General features: G+C 37.7%; 1 protein-coding gene across 6 annotated transcripts in view; it reads left to right on the forward strand.

Annotated features, from left to right (window-relative positions):
- UBR3 (ubiquitin protein ligase E3 component n-recognin 3) overlaps positions 1–24,390 on the forward strand; it is a 246,998-nt gene that overhangs the window by 220,069 nt on the left and 2,539 nt on the right. For all 6 annotated transcript variants that reach the window (XM_057551190.1, XM_028166733.2, XM_007183256.2 and 3 more), the window contains 3 exons: positions 18,251–18,430; positions 23,285–23,494; positions 24,078–24,217. In XM_057551190.1, coding sequence (XP_057407173.1) covers positions 18,251–18,430; positions 23,285–23,494; positions 24,078–24,217 — 530 coding nt within the window. The remainder of the gene's footprint in view (positions 1–18,250; positions 18,431–23,284; positions 23,495–24,077; positions 24,218–24,390) is intronic.

Raw genomic sequence — 24,390 nt, forward strand, 5'->3', positions numbered from 1 at the left:
TTGTATCTTTCTTACTTTTTTCGTGCTAAATATTATATCATTTAGACCTAATCATGTAGCTCGAGATAATTCTTTCTTATTTCTTCATAGTGGTATTCCAATATATGTGTATTCCACATTTTACTTACTCCTCATTGGTGAACATCTAGGCTGCCTTCAAATCTTTGCTACCATGAAAAAAAATAAACTGCTGCAATGAACCTAATGTTTTGTATACTTTTAAACTTTCTCTGGATTCTGTACCTAGCGAGCTATGGGATTGCCTATGTATGTATGGGATACGTTCTGCCTCCTTGCCTCTAACATGGCTGCTCAAGGTTCACATTCCCATTTGCATTGCATGAGGGTTCTTGTTTTCTGCCCTATACTTGCTAGCACTTATTATCCAGTGTTCTAATATTTGCCAGTCAGATGGGGGTAAAGTATATGCTTATGGTTAATTTACTTTGCATTTCTCTAATACAAATGCAGTTGATCATTAGTCCATGTACTTTTTAGACATTTAAATTTTCCTCTGTATATTTCCTATTCCTATTCTTTGAGCATTTAAAAAAATTGGGTTTTCTGTCACTGTCTTGCTATTGCTTTGTCAGATTTGCAGATATCTTTTAACAGAATTTGTATTGCCCTTTGTGGAACAGAAATATTTAATTTTAATGTCGTCAGACCTATCACTTTTTTATTTATGACTTATGCTTTTGGAATCTTATTTTTAAAATCCTTCTCCAATCTGAGATTATAAAGTTATTTTATATTTTCTTCTCTTATTTTTATAGTTTTATCTTTACATTTATGTTTTTCATTTAATCTGAAGTTTATTTTGTAGTAAGGTATGAAGTAAAGATTTAATTTTTTCTCCATTTGATGAGGCAGTTTTCCTAAGACTATTTACAAAATAATCTATTTATAAAATAACCTAACTTTTTCATACTAATTTCTTATGCTAACATGTTTCTATATTTCTGGATTCTTTGTTGTATACTACTGACCTATTTGTTCCTATACTAGTAGCACACTCTTTTTTTTTTTTTTTTAAAGTAAACATTTATTTATTTTTGGCTGCGTTGGGTCTTCGTTGCTGCACACTGGCCTTCTCTAGTTGCGGCGAGCGGGGGCTACTCTTCGTTGCGGTGTGCGGGCTTCTCATTGCGGTGCCTTCTCTTGTTGCGGAGCACTGGCTCTAGGCGTGTGGGCTTCAGTAGTTGTGGCGTGTGGGCTCAGTAGTTGTGGCTCGTGGGCTCTAGAGCGCAGGCTCAGTAGTCTTGGCGCATGGGCTTAGTTGCTCCGTGGCATGTGGGATCTTCCTGGACCAGGGCTCGAACCCGTGTCCCCTGCATTGGCAGGTGGATTCTTAACTACTGCGCCACCAGGGAAGCCCCCACTGCGCCACCAGGGAAGCTCCACACTCTTAACAATGGTTTTATTATAGACATTATATCTGGCAGGGTGAGTTTCACTTTTTTTTTCCCTTCTAATATCTTTTTGCCAAATTCTTTTTTCTAAAATTTTTTTCTGGTTAGCTATATATGCACCTTTATTCTTATATATAAATGTTTTATCAATTCTTAAATATCTTTCCAAACTCCTACAAGCTGTTAGATGAGGATCTCTTTGAATTATCGTTTTAAGGCATTGAACATAGTTTTTATGTCCATTTATTCAAGTCTTCTTTTAATATTTTCATAGAATTTTAAAATTGTCATCTTAAAGTCTGGTATTTTTTATAAAGCTAATCTAGAGGCTTTATGGTTTTAGTTTCTATTTAAATGATATCTCGTTTTCTGTAACATTCTCTGATTACTCCTTGCTGGTATAAAATAATACTATTTTTTTTTTTTTTCCAAACATCTTTATTGAAGTATAATTGCCTTACAATAGTGTGTTAGCATCTGCTTTATAACAAAGTGAATCTGTTATACATATACAATATGTTCCCATTTCTCTTCCCTCCTGCATCTCCCTCCCTCCCACCCTCCCCATCCCACCCCTCTAGGTGGTCACAAAGCACCGAGCTGATCTCCCCGTGCTATGCGGCTGCTTCCCACTAGCTATCTATTTTACATTTGGTAGTGTATATATGTCCATGACACTCTCTTACCCTGTCACATCTCACCCCACCCCCTCCCCATATCCTCAAGTCCATTCTCTAGTAGGTCTGTGTCTTTATTCCCGTCTTGCCACTAGGTTCTTCATGGCCTTTTTTTTTTTTTTTTTCCCTTAGATTCCATATATATGTGTTAGCATACTGTATTTGTTTTTCTCTTTCTGACTTACTTCACTCTGTATGACAGACTCTAACTCCATCCACCTCATTACAAATACCTCCATTTCATTTCTTTTTATGGCTGAGTAATATTCCATTGTATATATGTGCCACATCTTCTTTATCCATTCATCTGTCGATGGACATTTAGGTTGCTTCCATGTCCTGGCTATTGTAAATAGAGCTGCAATGAACATTTTGGTACATGACTCTTTTTGACCTATGGTTTTCTCAGGGTATATGCCCAGTAGTGGGATTGCTGGGTTGTATGGTAGTTCTATTTGTAGTTTTTTAAGGAACCTCCATACTGTTCTCCATAGTGGCTGTATCAATTTACATTCCCACCAACAGTGCAAGAGTGTTCCCTTTCCTCCACACCCTCTCCAGCATTTATTGTTTCTAGATTTTTTGATGATGGCCATTCTGACCGGTGTGAGATGATATCTCATTGTAGTTTTGATTTGCATTTCTCTAATGATTAATGATGTTGAGCATTCTTTCATGTGTCTGTAGGCCATCTGTATATCTTCTTTGGAGAAATGTCTATTTAGATCTTCTGCCCATTTTTGGATTGGGTTGTTTGTTTTTTTGTTATTGAGCTGCATGAGCTGCTTGTAAATCTTGGAGATTAATCCTTTGTCAGTTGCTTCATTTGCAAATATTTTCTCCCATTCTGAGGGTTGTCTTTTGGTCTTGTTTATGGTTTCCTTTGCTGTGCAAAAGCTTTTCAGTTTCATTAGGTCCCATTTGTTTATTTGTGTTCTTATTTCCATTTCTCTGGGAGCTGGGTCAGAAAGAATCTTGCTGTGATGTATGTCATAGAGTGTTCTGCCTATGTTTTCCTCTAAGAGTTTGATAGTGTCTGCCCTTACACTTAGGTCTTTAATCCATTTTGAGTTTTTTTTTGTGCATGGTGTCAGGGAGTGTTCTAATTTCATACTTTTACATGTTCCTGTCCAATTTTCCCAGCACCACTTATTGAAGAGGCTGTCTTTTCTCCACTGTATATGCTTGCCTCCTTTATCAAAGATAAGTTGACCATATGTGTGTGGGTTTATCTCTGGGCTTTCTATCCTGTTCCATTGATCTATATTTCTGTTTTTGTGCCAATACCAAACTGTCTTGATTACTGAAGCTTTGTAATATAGTCTGAAGTCAGGGAGCCTGATTCCCCCAGCTCCATTTTTCGTTCTCAAGATTGCTTTGGCTATTCGGGGTCTTTTGTGTTTCCATACAAATTGTGAAATGTTTTGTTCTAGTTCTGTGAAAAATGCCAGTGGTAGTTTGATAGGGATTGCATTGAATCTGTAGATTGCTTTGGGTAGTAGAGACATTTTCACAATGTTGATTCTTCCAATCCAGGAACATGGTATATCTCTCCATCTATTTGTATCATCTTTAATTTCTTTCATCAGTGTCTTATAATTTTCTGCATACAGGTCTTTTGTCTCCTTAGGTAGGTTTATTCCTAGATATTTTATTCTTTTTGTTGCAATGGTAAATGGGAGTGTTTTCTTAATTTCACTTTCAGATTTTTCGTCATTAGTGTATAGAAATGCAAGAGATTTCTGTGCATTAATTTTGTATCCTGCTACTTTACCAAATTCATTGATTAGCTCTAGGAGTTTTCTGGTAGCATCTTTAGGATTCTCTATGTATAGTATCATGTCATCTGCAAATAGTGACAGCTTTACTTCTTCTTTTCCGATTTGGATTCCTTTTATTTCTTTGTCTTCTCTGATTGCTGTGGCTAGGACTTCCAGAACTATGTTGAATAATAGTGGTGAGAGTGGGCAACCCTGTCTTGTTCCTGATCTTAGTGGAAATGGTTTCAGTTTTTCACCATTGAGGACAATGTTGGCTGTGGGTTTGTCATATATGGCCTTTATTATGTTGAGGAAAGTTCCCTCTATGCCTACTTTCTGCAGGGCTTTTATCATAAATGGGTGTTGAATTTTGTCAAAAGCTTTCTCTGCATCTATTGAGATGATCATATGGTTTTTCTCCTTCAATTTGTTAATATGGTGTATCACATTGATTGATTTGCATATATTGAAGAATCCTTGCATTCCTGGGATAAACCCCACTTGATCATGGTGTATGATCCTTTTAATGTGCTGTTGGATTCTGTTTGCTAGTATTTTGTTGAGGATTTTTGCATCTATGTTCATCAGTGATATTGGCCTGTAGTTTTCTTTCTTTGTGACATCTTTGTCTGGTTTTGGTATCAGGGTGATGGTGGCCTCGTAGAATGAGTTTGGGAGTGTTCCTCCCTCTGCAATATTTTGGAAGAGTTTGAGAAGGATAGGTGTTAGCTCTTCTCTAAATGTTTGATAGAATTCGCCTGTGAAGCCATCTGGTCCTGGGCTTTTGTTTGTTGGAAGGTTTTTAATCACAGTTTCAATTTCAGTGCTTGTGATTGGTCTGTTCATATTTTCTATTTCTTCCTGGTTCAGTCTCGGCAGTTTGTGCATTTCTAAGAATCTGTCCATTTCTTCCAGGTTGTCCATTTTATTGGCATAGAGTTGCTTGTAGTAATCTCTCATGATCTTTTGTATTTCTGCAGTGTCAGTGGTTACTTCTCCTTTTTCATTTCTAATTCTATTGATCTGAGTCTTCTCCCTTTTTCTCTTGATGAGTCTGGCTAATGGTTTATCAATTTTGTTTATCTTCTCAAAGAACCAGCTTTTAGTTTCATTGATTTTTGCTATTGTTTCCTTCATTTCTTTTTCATTTATTTCTGACCTGATCTTTATAATTTCTTTCCTTCTGCTGGCTTTGGGGTTTTTTTGTTCTTCTTTCTCTAATTGCTTTAGGTGCAAGGTTAGGTTGTTTATTCGAGATGTTTCCTGTTTCTTGAGGTAGGCTTGTATTGCTATAAACTTCCCTCTTAGCACTGCTTTTGCTGTGTCCCATAGGTTTTGGGTCGTCGTGTCTCCATTGTCATTTGTTTCTAGGTATTTTTTGATTTCCCCTTTGATTTCTTCAGTAATCACTTCGTTATTAAGTAATGTATTGTGTAGCCTCCATGTGTTTGTATTTTTTACAGATCTTTTCCTGTAATTGATATCTAGTCTCATAGCGTTGTGGTCGGAAAAGATACTTGATACGATTTCAATTTTCTTAAATTTACCAAGGCTTGATTTGTGACCCAAGATATGATCTATCCTGGAGAATGTTCCATGAGCACTTGAGAAAAATGTGTATTCTGTTGTTTTGGGGTGGAATGTCCTATAAATATCAATTAAGTCCATATTGTTTAATGTATCATTTAAAGCTTGTGTTTCCTTATTTATTTTCATTTTGGATGATCTGTCCATTGGTGAAAGTGGGGTGTTAAAGTCCCCTACTATGATTGTGTTGCTGTCAATTTCCCCTTTCATGGCTGTTAGTATTTGCCTTATGTATTGAGGTGCTCCTATGTTGGGTGCATAAATATTTACAATTGTTATACCTTCCTCTTGGATCGATCCCTTGATCATTATATAGTGTCCTTCTTTGTCTCTTGTAATAGTCTTTATTTTAAAGTCTATTTTGTCTGATATGAGAATTGCTACTCCAGCTTTCTTTTGATTTCCATTTGCATGGAATATCTTTTTCCATCCCCTCACTTTCAGTCTGTATGTGTCCCTAGGTCTGAAGTGGGTCTCTTGTAGACAGCATATGTATGGGTCTTGTTTTTGTATCCATTCAGCCAGCCTGTGTCTTTTGGTGGGAGCATTTAATCCATTTACATTCAAGGTAATTATCGATATGTATGTTCCTATTCCCATTTTCTTAAATGTATTGGGTTTGTTATTGTAGGTGTTTTCCTTCTCTTGTGTTTCTTGCCTAGAGAATTTCCTTTAGCATTTGTTGTAAAGCTGGTTTGGTGGTGCTGAACTCTCTCAGCTTTTGCTTGTCTGTAAAGGTTTTAATTTCTCCATCGAATCTGAATGAGATCCTTGCTGGGTAGAGTAATCTTGGTTGTAGGTTTTTCTCCTTCATGACTTTAAGTATATCCTGCCACTCCCTTCTGGCTTGCAGAGTTTCTGCTGAGAGATCAGATGTTAACCTTATGGGGATTCCCTTGTGTGTTATTTGTTTTTTTTCCCTTGCTGCCTTTAATATGTTTTCCTTATATTTAATTTTTGACAGTTTGATTAATATGTGTCTTGGCGTGTTCCTCCTTGGGTTTATCCTGTATGGGACTCTCTGTGCTTCCAGGACTTGATTAACTATTTCCTTTCCCATATTAGGGAAGTTTTCAACTATAATCTCTTCAAAAATTTTCTCAGTCCCTTTCTTTTTCTCTTCTTCTTCTGGTACCCCTATAATTCGAATGTTGGCACGTTTAATGTTGTCCCAGAGGTCCCTGAGACTGTCCTCAGTTCTTTTCATTCTTTTTTCTTTATCCTGCTCTGTCGTAGTTATTTCCACCATTTTATCTTCCAGGTCACTTATCCTTTCTTCTGCCTCAGTTATTCTACTATTGATCCCATCTAGAGTATTTTTAATTTCATTTATTGTGTTTTTCATCATTGCTTGGTTCCTCTTTAGTTCTTCTACATCCTTGTTAAATGTTTCTTGCATTTTGTCTATTCTATTTCCAAGATTTTGGATCATCCTTACTATCATTATTCTGAATTCTTTTTCAGGTAGACTACCTATTTCCTCTTCATTTGTTAAGTCCAGTGTGTTTTGAGCCTGCTCCTTCATCTGCTGTGTGTTTTTCTGTCGTCTCATTTTGCCTATCTTACTGTGTTTGGGGTCTCCTTTTCACAGGCTGCAGGTTCGTAGTTCCCGTTGTTTTTGGTATCTGTCCCCAGCGGCTAAGGTTGGTTCAGTGGGTTGTGTAGGCTTCCTGGTGGAGGGAACTAGTGCCTGAGTTCTGGTGGATGAGGCTAGATCTTGTCTTTCTGGTGGGCACGTCCACGTCTGGTGGTGTATTTTGTGGTGTCTGTGGCCTTATTATGATTTTAGGCAGCCTCTCTGCCAATGGATGGGGTTGTGTTCCTGTCTAGCTAGTTGTTTGGCATAGGATGTCCAGCACTGTAGCTTGCTGGTCGTTGAGTGAAGCTGGGTCTTGATGTTGAGATGGAGATCTCTGGGAGATTTTTGCCGTTTGGTATTACGTGGAGCTGGGAGGTCTCTTGTGGACCAGTGTTCTGAAGTTGGCTCTCCCACCTCAGAGGCACGGCCCTGATGCCTGGCTGGAGCACCAAGAGCCTTTCGTCCACACGGCTCAGAGTAAAAGGGAGAAAAAATAGAAAGAAAGAAAGAAAGAGGCTATAATATAGTGAAGTAAAATAAAGCTATTGTAAAGCAAAGCTATACAGACAAAAATCTCACCCAGAAGCATATACATATACACTCACTAAAAAAAGGAAAAGGGGAAAAATTAATATCTCCTGCTCCCAGAGTCCACCTCCTGAATTTGGGATGATTCGTTGTCTATTCAGGTATTCCACAGATGCAGGTACATCAAGTTGTCTGTGGAGCTTTAATCCGCTGCTCCCGAGGCTGCTGGGAGAGATTTCCCCTTCTCTTCCCTGTTCGCACAGCTCCTGGGGTTCAGCTTTGGATTTGGACCCGCCTCTGCGTGTAGGTCGCCTGAGGGCGTCTGTTCCCCGCCCAGACAGGACGGGGTTAAAGGAGCAGCTGCTTCGGGGGCTCTGGCTCACCCAGGCCGCGGGGAGGGAGGGGTACAGAGGAGGCGGGGCGAGCCTGCGGCGTCAGAGGCCGGCGTGACGTTGCACCAGCCTGAGGCACGCAGTGCGTTCTCCCGGGGATGTTGTCCCTGGATCCCGGGACCCTGGCAGTGGCGGGCTGCACAGGCTCCCGGGAGGGTTGGTGTGGAGAGTGACCTGTGCTCGCACACAGGCATTTTGGAGGTGGCAGCAGCAGCCCCAGCGTCTCACGCCCGTCTCTGGGGTCCGCGCTGATCGCCGTGGCTTGCGCCCTTCTCTGGAGTTCGTTTAGGCGGCGCTCTGAATCCCCTCTCCTTGCGCGCAGCGAAACAAAGAGGCAAGAAAAAGTCTCTTGCCTCTTCGGCAGCTGCAGACCTTTTCCCGGTCTCCCTCCCGGCTAGCTGTGGTGCGCCAACCCCTTCAGGCTGTGTTCACGCCGCCAGCCCCAGTCCTCTCCCTGCGATCCGACCGCAGCCCGACCGCAGCCCGAGCCTCAGCTCCCAGCCCCGCCCGCCCCGGCGGGGGAGCAGACAAGCCTCTCGGGCTGGTGAGCGCCGCTCGGCGCCGAGCCTCTGTGCGGGAGTCTCTCCGATTTTCCCTCTGCGCCCCTGTTGCTGTGGGATCCGCGCTGATAGCCGCGGCTCGCGCCCTTCTCTGGAGTTCGTTTAGGCGGCGCTCTGAATCCCCTCTCCTTGCCCGCCGCGAAACAAAGAGGCAAGAAAAAGACTCTTGCCTCTTCGGCAGCCGCAGACTTTTTCCCGGACTCCCTCCGGGCTAGCTGTGGTGCGCTAACCCCTTCAGGCTGTGTTCACGCCGCCAGTCCCAGTCCTCTCCCTGCGATCCGACCGAAGCCCGAGCCTCAGCTCCCAGCCCCGCCCGCCCCGGCGGGGAAGCAGACAAGCCTCTCGGGCTGGGCTGGTGAGTGCTGCTCGGCGCCGAGCCTCTGTGCGGGAACCTCTCCGCTTTGCCCTCCGCACCTCTGTGGCTGCGCTCTCCTCCGTGGCTCTGAAGCTTCCCCCCTCCTCCCCCCGCAGTCTCCGCCCGCGAAGGGGCTCCTAGTGCGTGGAAACCTTTCCTCCTTCACGGCTCCCTCCCACTGGTGCAGGTGCCGTCCCTATTCTTTTGTCTCTGTTATTTCTTTTTTCTTTTGCCCTACCCAAGTACGGGGGGAGTTTCTTGCCTTTTTGGAGGTCGGACGTTTTCTGCCAGCGTTCAGTGGGTGTTCTGTAGGAGCAGTTCCACGTGTAGGTGTATTTCTACTGTATTTGTGGGAAGGAATGTGATCTCCGCGTCTTACTCTTCCGCCATCTTCCCTCCCTTCCTAAAATAATACTATTGATTTTTGCATGTTCTTGTGACTGGGCACTTGCTGAACTCTCTATTAATTCTAGTAGTTTGCCTGTTGATTCTTTTAGGTATTCTGTGTATCATATCATCTGAAAATAATGACAGTATCATCCCTTCCTTTCAAATCTTTATTTCTCTATTGTTGTCTTAATGCATGTCCAGTACTATTTTGAGCAGTGAAAGTAATAGGCAGTATCCTTTTTTGTGCCCTACCCCAAAAAGAATGCTTTTAAAGTTTCCTGTGTATGTCTGTTTGTTTTATTGTAAATAGAATCATTTAAAATTACATTTTCCAATATGTTGCTAAAATGGAGAAATCCAGTTGGAATTTTTGAACGTTAATCTTCTATATTTAGCCACCTTGCTAATGAATTCAGTGATTATTTCTAATAGCCAGGACGCTCTTGAGTTTAATAATACACTTTTTAAACAAACATTTTGTTATCCATGGGACATCATCAAGAATGGTACCTGGTACATGTTCTGACACAGAAGCCTGCTCTCCACACAAATCTATTAGACTTTCCTTATTTAGTTAAATATCTTAGTCTAACACTATTTCTAGTACCATATTAGGGCTGATTATAGTAACGCATGTGGTTCTCTTTATCTTTGCTCCAACTTAATTGCATCTTCTCTTATTTATACTCTAATTCTGGAATTATTATCAGAGGGACTGGAGGTAGTTTTTGAATTCCATAGCATTGTTTGTAAACTGTTTGTGTATGTGTATTTTTCTTGGAAGAAAATAGTTATCAGATTATTATAGGTGGATTATCCACCCACCCTCCAAAGTTGAAAAACCACTGCTCTAATATATCTCCTTTAATTCTTTTGTCTTTCTTCTATCTGTCAAAAGTAGTTTCTCTTCGAATAATAGTGATAGCTAGCATTTATTGTACACTGACTACATGCTAAGCATTGTTTTAAGTGCTTTGCATTTAAATTCATTTAAGCTTCACAAAACTATGAGGTAGCTGTTATAATCTTCACTTTACAGACAAGAAAACAGGCACAGAGAGATGAATAACTTGCTCAAGATTCACAGCTAGTAAGTAAAGCTGCCAGAATTCAAACACATTTAGTCTGGATGCCAAATCTGTACTGTTAACATCTGAGCTATGCTGCTGCTTAGTACACAAATCAGTTTTTGAGGAGTACATGTTATTTTCTTCTAGTTTTAAGTCTGTAAAAGCCACTATCTTATTGCATATTATACTCTGTTTGATCTCAATATGAATACTCTATAGACATTTCTTAAAGTATAATAATATAGTGATTGATTTGTTGATAGTCGAATAGACATACAAGAATAGCAGACAAAATTGAAAACATCTCAAGTGTCCATCAATGAAAAACTGGTTAAATAAATTGTGGTTTATTCATACAATGGCATACTCTGCAGAAGAAAAAAGAATAGAAAGTTTTCTATGTGCTAATATGGAAAATTCTCAAAAATATATTAAGTATCCCAAGGCAAGGTGTGCTTATATTAAATGAAAATAGAGGAAAAATAATGGTACTCATATTTGCTTGTGTGTGTGTATGTATGATACTCTGGAAAAATACGTTAAGAATTATGGTCAGTTCTTACCGAGGAGTTGGGTTAGTGAGTTTGAGATTTGGATAGAAGGGAAAAAAGAATGGTGGAGAGACTTTTTTAAAAACAGTATCTTTTTATACTTCTAGTTTTTAAATAGTGTAAATATACCACTGCAATAATTTATAGAAAAAAAAGTACTTATTTTTTGAACAGGTAATGTATTCACATTTTTTAAAATTCAAAAGGTACAAGAAGATATTCTATGGAAAAAAATCTCTGTTTTACCCCTTTCACTAGCCACTTGATTGCTGCCCAGTTGCTATCAGCTTCCTCTGTATTATTCCAGAGACATTTTATGCATATACAAGAAATATGTGTGTGTGGGGAGGGTGTATTTTTTTTTTCTTTTAGTCCTCTTTTTATACATTGTTCTTCAGCTTGCATTTTTTTTCCCTTAAGAGTGTATCTTGGAGATCATTTCATATTCAATACATGAAGACCTTCCTCATTTTGTCTTACAGTTTCAGAATATTTCATGTATGATGTACCAGGCTGTATTTAATTAGTCCCCTATTAATAAACATTTGGGTTATTTCTAGTCTGTTGCTATTTACAAATGATACCGCAATGAATAATAGTATGCACAAGTTATTTTGCATGTTTTTGATTGTATTTGTAGGATAAATTCTTAGAAGTAGCTGAGTAATATTCCATTGTATATATGTACCACATTGGGAAGCTGCTGTATAGCACAGAGAGCTCAGCTAGGTGCTCTGTGATGACCTAGATGGGTGGGATGGGGGGGCGATGGGAGGGAAGTCCAAGAGGGAGGGGATGTATGTATACATATAGCTGATTCACGTCATTGTACAGCAGAAACTACCACAGCTTTGTAAAGCAATTATACTCCAAAAAAAAAAAAAAGTTTATGCACACACACACACACAAAAATCCTTAGAAGTGATTTGCTGTTTCAGCATTTGCATACTTTTGTAGTTTTGATGGTTATTGCCAGAGTACCTTTCATTGAAGTTGTACCAATTATGTTAACACCAGTGATGTGTGAAAGTTTCCCTGTGTCCTTGTGTCTACTTAGTGTGTTATCATATTATTTAATCTTTGCCTCTAGATCTTTGGTCTAGGTAAAATATCTCCATGTAGATTTTTTTTTTTAAGGTTGTTTCAATTTACATTTTTCCTAAGGTTGAGCATTTTCCTTATGCAGAGCCATTTGGTTTTCTTTACTATGACCTACTTGTTACATAATGCTTCTTTTGAAAATAATTAGGAAATGAAAATGACTGGGAAAATCATTTAGTATCTGATCTTTTTTTTTTTTTTTAAAGTCATTAGGGTTTTTTTTAAATTAATTAATTAATTAATTTATGGCTGTGTTGGGTCTTCATTTCTATGCGAGGGCTTTCTCTAGTTGTGGCAAGTGGGGGCCACTCTTCATCGCGGTGCGTGGGCCTCTCATTATCGCGGTCTCTCTTGTTGCGGAGCACAGGCTCCAGACGCGCAGGCTCAGTAATTGTGGCTCATGGGCCTAGTTGCTCTGCGGCATGTGGGATATTCCCAGACCAGGGCTCGAACCCGTGACCCCTGCATTGGCAGGCAGATTCTCAACTACTGTGCCACCAGGGAAGCCCCCTAGTATCTGATCTTCAAAAAAGTATCTCATGAGTTTTTCTTTGTGTAGAATAATCTGCTACTCTCATCTGTTTTGTCCAAGTCAAATGATAGGGAGGAATGAGAAACTTTTCTTTCATTTTTTTCTTCTTTTATACATTTTTCCTCAGGTTTCTTTCATTTTAGTGACCCACTTTTGGATTCAACATCTGCTTCATGAGAGGCCAAGTAATCCTGAAGTAGTCTGTGAATCCCAGGGGGAAAAATACATTTATGTAGATCTTTGTTCATTTTTATCCATTGTTGGATTTCCTGTCATAAAGAAGATGAAAAAGTATTGCTATTTTCCTACCATTAGTAGTTCCCATTGTCTCAAGTTGTTTTTGTGCCTTACATTAGAACATAAATGCCCTCTCTCAATAGAGCAGGAAGATATAACAGCTGTAAATATGTATGCACAAAACAACAAAACCCCAAATTACATAAAGCAGAAATTGACAGAATTGAAAGAAGAAATAGACAATCCGCAATTATAGCTGGAAACTTCAGTGTTTTTTCTTAGTAATCAATAACAAGTAGATAGAAAATCAACAGGGATAAATGAGACCTGAACCATACTATCAGTCAGCTTGATTGACATCTATAGAATACTCCACCAAACAATATCGGAATGCATATTTTTTACAAGTGCACATGGCCCATTCACCAGAGTGTACCATATGCCAAGCCATAAAGCAAGTAGCAATAAATTTAAAAGAATTGAAATCACAAAACATATTTTCTTACCACACAGAATTAAATTAGAAGTCAGTAAAAGAAAGAAATGTATAAATCCCAAAATGTGTGAGAAGTAAGCAGCACACTTCTAAATAACTTATGTATCAAAGCAGAAGTCACATGGAAATCAGAAAACACGTAAACTGAGTGAAAATGAAAACACAGCATAGCAAAATTGTGAAATGCCCCTAAAATAGTTCTTGGAGAGATATAGCTTCAAATGCTTATATTTAAACAGAGGAAAGGTCTAAAATCATTTATCTAAATTGTTACTTTATGAAACTAGAATAAGAGTAAATTAAACCCAACACAAGTAAAAGAAAGGAAATTACAAAAATCAGAGCAGAAGTCAATGAATAGTAAAGGAGAAACAGTAGAGAAAATCAATTAGTTCAAAATCTGGTTCTTTGCAAAGATCAATAAAATGGATACACCTAAATGTCAGGAGCTCAGCTGAGCTGGGAGAGAGAGAACTGAGCTGCTAGGTACTGGAGTGGCTGATTAAAGCAGGAAGCCGCAAATGAAAGAGTTAAACCTTTAATCACTTACTGTGATAGTATAATCAAGAGGCTAAAATCAGAGAAAATGCTGATTCCCCGTTCCATCACCTTCATAGAATGAAATGGTGTACCGGTTAAGGATCAGGTGGGTCAGCACGGATGTGGGAATCTGTTAAGGGAGCCTCAAGCAGAAGGTTCTTGCAGTGTCATGAACTCTGAGGTGGAGAGGGGGGTGGAGGGGTAGGGATAGGAGTGGAAGAGTCCTGGTTACTGAGTCAGAGTGGGGAAAAGTTTTTTGAAGGTTTCAGCTTTTTCCCTTCATAAGGTGGCCTTGGCAGAAGTGTCAAAGTGACCCCTGCCCAAGGCCTCAGATAGAGAGGCCTAGGAATAAAGGCGCCAGGCCTGGGAATGTAAATGTGTGAAAGAGCATGACTGGCCAGGGGGCCTGAGACCATGATTGCAAATCCCTTCAGAGACTGCAGTGCACTGACTGTGTGCCAAGTCTGGTGGAGGGAGGACAGTTTCCACCATGAGGCCTGCAAAGTAAAACCTTTGTAATTATGTGTAGTTAGGCCTGAAAAAACACACATAGGTTTTTAACCAGGAACCAGACTCCTCACTAGATTGATATGGAAAAAAAAAAAAAAGAGAAGATACAAATTATCAATATCAGGAATGAAGGAGGAAACGTTCCTACAGAACCATAAGAGAATATTATTTGTTTGTTTGTTTTGTTTTTGGCCACGTGGCATGTGGGATCTTAGTTCCCCAACCAGGGATTGAACCCGTGCCCCCTGCAATGGAAGCATGGAGTCTTAACCACTGGACCACCAGGGAAGTCCCGAGAATATTATGAATAACATTTGCAAACAAATTTGATAACAGATAAAATGAACAAATTCTTTGAAAGATGCAAATTACTAAAACTGACTCAAGAAGAAATAGAAAATTTTGAATAGATCTATATTGAGTAAGGAAATTGATTTAGTTATTAAACTTCTACAGTTATTATCCTGCCAAAAAATGAGATCAACAACTTTATAACAGCAAAGATAACATCATGATGAATTCTATGAAAAATTTAAGGAAGAAATTGTATCAATATTATATAAACCTAGTAAACAGAGGAAGAAGGGACACTCCTTACTCATTTTATGAGGCCAGTTTTACCAATACCCAATCCAGGCATCATGAGAAAAGAAAACTACAAACCCATATCTCACATGAACATAGAAGCAAAAGCCTTAATAAAATATTACCAGTAAAAAGGATAATACACCGTGACTAAATGGGTTTATCCTAGGAATGAACATTGGCTCAACAACAATAAAAAATCAATAAACTTAATTTACCATATTAATAGAATACATTTTTAAAAAGCATATGCTCATCTCAGTAGCCATTTGACAAAATCTAACACCCTTTCATTTAAAAAAAAAAAACCACTGAAAAAAGGAATAGAAGGGAAAGTCTGATAAAGGGCACCTGTGAGAACCCCATAGCTAATATCATTTAAAAGTGAAAGATAGAAAGCTTGCCCACAAAGATAAGAAATAAGACAAGGATGTCTGCCCTCTTCCTGTCTTTCAAGCACTATATTAGAGGTTCTAGAAAGAGCAGTTAGGCAAGAAAAAGAAATAAAAGGCATCCAGATTGGAAAGGAAGAGGGAAAACAACCTCTGTTTGCAAATTAGATGATCTTGTTTGTGGAAAATTGTAAGGAATCTCTAAAAAGCTATTAGAGCTCATAAACGAGTTTAGCAAGGTTGTAAGATATATGATAAATGTACAAAAAAAGTCAGTTGTGTTTCTGTGCATTAGCAATGAGTAGTCTGAAAATGAAATTAAGAAAATAGGGTGATGGAAATATTCTGGAATTAGATAGTGGGTGATGGTTGCACAATTTTGTGAATATACTAAAACTCACTAAATTGTACATTTTAAAAGGATGAATTTTATGGTATGCAAATTATATCTCAAAAAATATATTGAGAAATTATTGTATCCAGAATATATCAGGAACTCATAACTCAATAATAAAAAAGCAAAAAACACAAAGTGAGCAAAAAATTTGAATAGGGCACACTTCTCATCAGAATGTATATGAATGACCAACAATACATGAAAAGGTGTTCAACATCATTATTGATTAGAGTACAAATTAATGTTACAAGTGTTGGTGAGGATCTGGAGTACCTGACACTCTTCAGTCATTTGCTGGTGGGAATGCAAAATGGTATAGTCAAATTTGGAAGAAGTTTGACAGCTTCTTTAAAAAGTTAAGCATACTTACAGTACAACCCCAAAATAAATAGGTGTCTACCAAAATAAATGAAAACTTATGTCCACATAAAGACTTTTATATGAATGTTCATAACAGACTAATTTGTAGTAGTTAAAAACTGGCAACAACCCAGAATTCCATCAACAAGCAAATGCATGAACAAAATGCGGTGTATTCATCCAGTGGAATACTACTCAGCAATAAAAAGGAATGGACTGCTGATACACGCAATAACACGAATGAATCTAAAAATACTGCGCTAAGTGAAAGAGGCCAGGTACAAAAGACTACATACTGTATGATTCCATTTACATGGAATTTTTAAAAATCCCTAAACTATAATGGCAGATTATAGTTGGCAGAAAGCAGGTAAGTGGCAGATTATAATGGCAGAAAGCAGATAAGTGGTTGTTTGGGGCCAGGAGTAGGGGCTGGAATTGATTGCAAAAGAGCACCAAGGAACTTTTTCAGGGGATGGAACTGTTCTAAAATTTTATTGTAGCAGTGGTTGCATGAGTATACATTTTCTAAAATTCATCAGACTTCACGTAAAGTGGGTGAATTTTATGGTATGTAAATTATACCTCAGTAAAGTTAGTTTTTAACATGCCTTATTAATGTATCTATACAAATGGTGGATTTGTGGCCTCATTTCTAGTGATTTAAAAAATTAGCATCTTTTTCAGCCTGCATATCATTTTGCTTTTTCATCTTTATTTCTTTTTTTTTTTTTGGCTGTGCTGCACGGCTTGTGGGATCTTAGTACCCCAACCAGGGATTGAACCTGGGTCCTGGCAGTGAAAGCGCCAGAGACCTAACCTCTGGACTGTCAGGGAGTTCCCCTTTATTTCTTCTTTATAGCGTATTTCAGAATTTTGTACTTAATCCACATAATTAGTTGTTTTGCAAACATGTTTGTTGAATGTCTGCTATGTGCCAAGCACCGGGAGGACAGAGCCCCTACTCCCAGGGACTACTCCTACAGTTGTAGAGGACACGCTAATTTATTTTTAACGTAGAAAGTATAAATGCAAGAACTGAAGTGTTTACACAGTATGGACGTACTAATTTTATCTCAATGGAACTAGGTAGTCTAAGGTGTCATTAAGTGGGGTCAGGAAAGGCTTCCCTGAGGAGCTGGAATTTGAAGGATGTTAGGAATTAATTGATCCAGTGGACAGGGGAAAGTAGACTAACTTACCTCCTAAATGGATTTTCAGTTAAATAAAGAGGGGTGGGGGGTATATTTTGGTGATTACAAGACTAACAAACTCCTTTAAAAATCAACTTTCAAGATATGAGTCCTTGGATCATTGATTCCACTGGTTCTGTTATTACTAAGTAGAGCTTCAGATTACCTGGCACTTAGAGCTCTCAAGTTTTTAAAAACTCTACCCTCTTTTTATTTTTTTTATTTTTTAAAGAAAATCCTTTTTTTTTTTTTTTTAAAGTATTTGTTTTTTATTTATTTATTTTTGGCTGTGTTGGGTCTTCGTTTCTGTGCGAGGGCTTTCTCCAGTTGTGGCAAGCGGGGGCCACTCTTCATCGCGGTGCGCGGGCCTCTCACTATCGCGGCCTCTCTTGTTGCGGAGCACAGGCTCCAGACGCGCAGGCTCAGTAATTGTGGCTCACGGGCCCAGCTGCTCTGCGGCACGTGGGATCTTCCCAGACCAGGGCACGAACCCATGCCCCCTGCATTGGCAGGCAGATTCTCAACCACTGCACCACCAGGGAAGCCCTCTATCCTCTTTTTAATACTGACTTTGTTTCACACTCTTTCAGGGTCTAGGCAAACGATTTAGCACTGTCTGTTGTGAATTCCATGTTTTTGCTATTGTTCTTCTTTATCCACACTGACAGTCTATGTCTTTTTAACCAAAAGTCACTTTCCCTTTGCCCCAAATTAACATTTGCTTTCATAGAGTAGCTAGGTTCTATAGGCTATATTCATCAGATATGTGAAAACACTATTTTTATAGTAAATGTATAAATGAAGCAGATGCTATGGCACTTAGAAGTTAAATTTCAAAGAGAAATATTATGGAAATATTGGATATAACAGCTTGGAACCTTTTTCTCTCTTCTTTGCTCCTCTTACTCCCCTCACTTTATTTAGTTGACTCAGTTAAAGTTTTCTTACTATCCAGAAGCAATTGATGAGAATGACACTTAAAATATCTATAATGGGAAATGTTCATGATGAAATGTCTTGAGAATTTTCTATTTCATATCTAAAAGGAAGAAGAAGAATTTTCAGTTCTTTCCAGCTGCCTGGGACTTCTGCCAACATTTTACCAAACAGAACATCCATTCATCAGTGCCTCCTGTCTGGATTGGCCAGTTCCAGCATTTGATATTATATCTCAGTGGTGTTTTGAGATAAATTCATTTACTGAAAGACATGCCGAACAAGGAAAGGTATGTAAAAAGAGTAATACTTACTTGCTATAGTGGTGACATGCTAATAGGTAAGAGAATAATGAAGAATTTAAAATTTCAGGTAATCTAGTCTTGGCAGTATTTATTAAACTAATTATTTTGAAAGAATGGTTTACTTATATTTATCTATGAGTGTAAAAGCAGAAATGTTTCAGTTAACAAAACTAAGGTATAGTGTGTTACTTTTAGTTTGTTTTAGGTCATCAGGTTTTTATTGAATACCTTAAATAGTCATAGCACTAGACTTGGAAGGTACAAAGGAATTTTAAGATAGACAAGGAACTTGTAAGCTTATTGGAAAGAGGACTGTCACATAAAAATTAAAGATTTGGACTTGCACATCTAAAAGATCATGTCTTTAACTTTAAAATTTGCTGACTCTATGCTGCCAGTTCGATGGGTAAAGGTGTTGTGTTGGAGATGAGGGAATTGGAAAGGTGGAGCACAGGCAGTGGTGGGTGGCTCTTAGTGCCATGGTTTGGTGCTCAGACTCTCTTCTATCTAGAATTACACTTTTTGAGAAATGGAATAATATGATGAACGTAGTGTTTTAGGGAGGTAATTTTAGTGGCTTTTTTAGTAAGTAAAATTGACGTTATGGAGAAAGGGAAACCAGAGATTATTTAGTGGTGAAGAAAATCTGGATTATTGTTTTGATAGCTAGCAGAAATTAGACAGAATGTAACCAGTGCAAGAGACACATTTGAGAAAAATATACAGGCCTTGGTGACATGACTTTAAAATCTTGAACTCAAGTCATCAGAGGAGTAGTAACTAGTATACATAGTCCTGATAGGAACCTGCTCCTGCTTAAAAACCACTGACAATGGATGTCCCATTGGCTATGGAGAAAGACAGGAAGCTTTTCATGGCTTTTCATGGCATTCACCATCTTGCTTGCCTTTCTGACTTCATTTCATACCACTTCCCAGCCACCACCTTGCTTAAACCACGGAAGACTATTTGTTAAGTATGCTATGCATTTTTTAAACATCTGTGCTATTGCTTATTGCTGTTACTTTTATTTAAAGCAATCTTCCTACTGTTTTCCTGTTAATCACCCATAAAGGCTTTGCTAAGATAAATGTTACCTCTTCTATAAAGCTTTATCTGAGAGTCCATCTCCCTCTATTATGTATGACAGTACTTTTGCCACTGTTTCTAATAGTTGCCATGTTTATCACTTTTGTTTGTTTAATGTGTCTGAATGGGGGCTCCACAAGGCAAAAATTGTTTCTTGTTTATTCTTGAACCCCTAGTTCTGGAAAGTGTCTGATATAGACTAGTCACCTAATAAATATTTGTGAAACAATTAAATGGTGGATTAATGTCATTGGGAGAAATAGAACTGATGAAAGGGGAACCGATTTCAGGAAAAACGAGAATTTTGATGTCAAAGGAACAATAGAAAAATTAGTATTTCAGCTGGAGGTTGTCACTAGACTTAATTCTTAAAACATTGAAGTGAATAACAAAGGCAAAGGAAGCATAAATAATAAATGTCTCTGCTTTTGTTCATTTTCATTTTCTATTGAAATCCTTAAAGAGATATTATCTCATTTTATACATTTTTTAAAAGGAAAGGAAAATTGAAGGAGTTAATTGAACCTTGTGTATCATATATAAAAATATTTTCCTATCTAGTAATTGCTTTACTCACAATTATAGCTATAATCTGAAGTTATATTTTGGTATCTGAAAACCTATGAGGAATGTCTTGGAGTAAGAGTTGGTTATTATTGTAGAACCAGGACAGGAGAAAAAGTGATGAGCATACTTAAAATTATTTTGTCTTCATATGTGCCATGGGTTGAGCAATAGATAAAAATGAAATCACTTGATAGTATAAGAATAAGCCTCCCTTTTTAGATGAATGATTACTGTTGTGAATATTGATAGAAAATAAGAATTTACCATTTAAATATATTTCATCTTTTTGTAAAATTGAGTGATAACTATTTGTTTTAGAGTGAGAACAGTACATATTTATTTATTTATACTTATGCAGAATTTTTATGTTATTTGAAGGCACCCCTATCTGACCTGCATCCCTACACTTGTCCCTTTACTCTGTTCTATCTCTAACCTCAACTCTGTCCATTTGTCAACCAGATTTCTTTTTAACCAGCAACTTAAAATTTGAATAGAGAGACTTAGATAAATATAAACAGTGATTGGAGCTGAATAGTGCAACAGCTTTCCTTGAAAGATAGTCTGAATTACTACTTCTCCTTTCTTGTAACAGCTAAGATTCTTTGATTGCAGGCAGTTTGGTTGCAAACCTCTGGTCTGTTTTCTCTGAAGCGCTACTGCTAGATGACTCCATCTCAACCACTTTCCTTCCCTGTATATATGCTCCAAATTCAGATTCCTGGGAGAGAGACTCTGACTGGCCTAATTTGCATCATATGTGTACCCCTGTGATGGGGCAGGATCTTGTGATGGGGCAACACCATCAGATCTGTATGGAGCAGGAAAAGTGGTTATTTTCCAAAATAAGTTATAATGCTGCCAATGTAGGAAGGCAGATGAGGTTGCTAGACAAATTGGAAAAAACAAACACTGGTGGCCTGCTACCTTCACATCTTACCTCCCCAGCACATAGACATCCTTCTCCTCATTCACAGAGTTTCATTTCTTCCCCTGTTTAAAATGATGTAACTGTTCCCTTTACAACCACAGATGCAGCCACCATTTCCCAAATACCTAACCTGAAGTCACATCCTGTAGTTATATCATCAAGCTTCCCTGAATCCAGAGGCTCTGGGAGATGTCCATTCCTTCTGTGATTTATTGTTCTTACACCCCAATGGCCTGGAAATTTTTAATTAGCACCTACTCACCCTGAATTCAGTAGTAGGAGAAAGGAAAAGAGAATGAAAAATATTACAAAAATATATGCCACAACAAGCAAGAAAATTTTAAGTTAGTCATAAAACTGTAGCTAATATACAGTCAAGTATATGACTTTCTTCTTTCACCTTCTTTGACCAGCACCTCAACTGGTTGGATTTATTTGAACAAAGATGTGATCCAAACTTTATTCTGAGAGGTCTGAGCTCAGTGATTTGTCCTGTCATGCTTATATAAGACTGTAATAGTTTTGTGTGAAATGTTTACCTTTCAGGCCTGAATGCACTAGGGGTGGGAGTGGGGTGTATCTCTAGTTTCGAACATACTGCTACCGGGGGTATTTCTATTTCATTTGATGAGATCACTCCCTCCAGACAATACTGTAAGCCATTCCCTTTCTTTTCCGAGTGGTATTAGGGAAACTAGAGTGGTCAGATGACATTTAGTTTTTAATTCAGTGGAACTATTATTATGTCCCTTGTTGGCAGATAGCACACAGCTTCCTTACGGTAGTACTGAAACCACAGAAGAATCCAGAATAGCAGGGAAACAGAAATTAAAGACCGAATTTTTAGGTCTACTTATGAGAGATGCCACCCCCTGGTTCCCAAACCTGTGCACTCCATCTGTAAGAGAACAATCACCCTATGTACTGGTTGCTTTTTTAGCTCGTATACCTCATTCTGTAGGAGCATATACCTCATTCAATAGGTGTTTCCTTCTAGTTGGTACCATCTAAAAATTCATCAGCAAAGTAGTTCATCATTTAAAAGACCAGTGATTTTTTTCAGATGATTGACTGTATGTTAAGATCAGTTAATTCCATAGACATCCACCTATTGCGTTACATCTTTATGAAGAAAATTCTTTGATTAGAGACCATGTGGTGTGTGCTACTGGGTAATTTACAACCTAATCTGGATAAGTATCAAGTTCAATGAGGACAAATTGCTGTTCCTTCCACTGATGTAAGGGTTCCATATATAATGAACCCGTTACAGAATATGCAGTCTTTGGAGTCCGGGCTTGGGCACTGAGTACTGGCAAACAGCATATTGTAAGCCCATATATTGTCCTTATCCTTGCTTCTATGGCTGCTTTATCCATGAACATATTGATAAACACCAAGCTGGATACTTAGTTATTGGACTGATTGAGATATATTATGGCTATAAGTAATGTGAGATGATCACCATGTGAATTGCCAGCCTCCATACAGTTTCTTAAGATAATAGATTCATACTACATTTTATCTGATTTAAGTGTTAATGAATTAGCATCTAGAAAAAAAAATTAATGCTATTTCCAGTATTTTTATATAACTGCAAAAAATGAACAAAATACCCTGTAGGGAAATTTAACTAATTTGTTGTGGGTTTTTTTTTTCACACTTACTGAGCAAATTTATGAAAAGAGTTGTAGCCCCAGCATTTATGGATACAAAAGATCTTAACAGCTTGAGGTGTAAGATTTTTCATCTTCTAGGAAGGAAAGATTATAAAGTATTGAAATAGAAATATGAATTATAACCATGATCTTCCCTAAAGAAAAAGCCAATGAATTGTTTATCTAAGAAAGGTCAAAAACTTGGTTTTGAAAAATGTGTATAACTGTTTAAAATTATGTATTAAGAATATTTAAAAACAAGTACATCTATGTATATTTTCCATGCATGCTTAGTTATATTTAATATTTTTCTTTTAAAGTTAAAAAATTTAAATGTTTTAGGTGCTTAGTCTAAAAACTTACATCATGTTTTAATTGAAAATTACATTAAAATAGAGAATAGTAATTGTTGAAGTACTATTTTAGTCATTTGTAAAATGGAAATGGGAAGAGTGTTAATAAAGAAAATAAGCCACATTCTTGGAGACAGATTTTCTTTTCTTTAAAAATAAAAAGACCTTTTAAAAAAATAAATATTTTGTGTTAGTGACTTAAATACATAGGACTAATGAATATTTTTGAATAATGTTTTAGGCCTTGCTTCTCCAAGAGTCAAGATGGAAATTGCCACACCTACTACAGTTGCCTGAAAATTATAACACCATTTTCCAGTACTACCACAGAAAAACCTGTAGTGTCTGCACCAAGGTTCCTAAAGATCCTGCCGTTTGCCTTGTTTGTGGTACTTTTGTATGCCTGAAAGGACTTTGCTGCAAGCAACAAAGTTACTGTGAATGTGTATTGGTAAGCAAGAGTAAATAGTGTAAAATTTATGAAAACTCAAATCTCATACCACATGGAAATGTGTTATATATGGTCAAGCCAGCTCTTCAAATTTAACTGCTCTTTGAATTAAATACACGATACATATAAGGATCTTGTTTTTGTTGTTGTTGTTTTAAATCCAGTAGAAGGGTAAAAACAAAAACAATGACAACAACGAAAAAACACCTGGGGTTTTATTTAAGTGAGTAAAACTTATCGTAAGTGCAGCTTCAGTTCCTCTCCCGAATCCCGCTGCCCTTTAATGGTATACATGTTTAGATGTTGTGCTGTGAAACAGTAGTCATATATGCTGTTGTAGACACTAGCCTCTGAATTAGGTTTAGGTTAGCTCTTAATTGATTTCTTAGGTAATCCTTATCCAAATTCCTCCTAATTTATTGTTAATAAAGTATTAAGAATGAGTTAATAAGTTTAACTTAGGTGAAATCTGATTTTAAAACATTTAAACATTTCTGTATTATTTAGAAGATAAGGCATTCTTGATTTTCTTATAAAGTCCATTTGATTATGAAGTTCATTCATATATTTTTAATTTTTTTAGCATTCTCAGAACTGTGGTGCTGGAACAGGGATTTTCCTTTTGATCAATGCATCAGTGATTATCATCATTCGAGGGCACCGCTTCTGTCTCTGGGGTTCTGTGTATTTGGATGCTCATGGAGAGGAAGACCGAGATCTTAGGTTAGATGTGCATGGATATATCCACATGTTTTATTGAAGTTTTGCCAGTAAGAATAATGTACCATTCCTGACTTTGTAATTATAATAATAATTATTTTTTATTTCTGGCAGTCATTAATTTAGAGCTATTTCTATTTTGGGGGATATTTTCCCCATCATCATGTTAAAGAAAT

Source organism: Balaenoptera acutorostrata, chromosome 8 (assembly GCF_949987535.1).
Source record: "Balaenoptera acutorostrata chromosome 8, mBalAcu1.1, whole genome shotgun sequence".
Classification (NCBI taxonomy): domain Eukaryota; kingdom Metazoa; phylum Chordata; class Mammalia; order Artiodactyla; family Balaenopteridae; genus Balaenoptera; species Balaenoptera acutorostrata.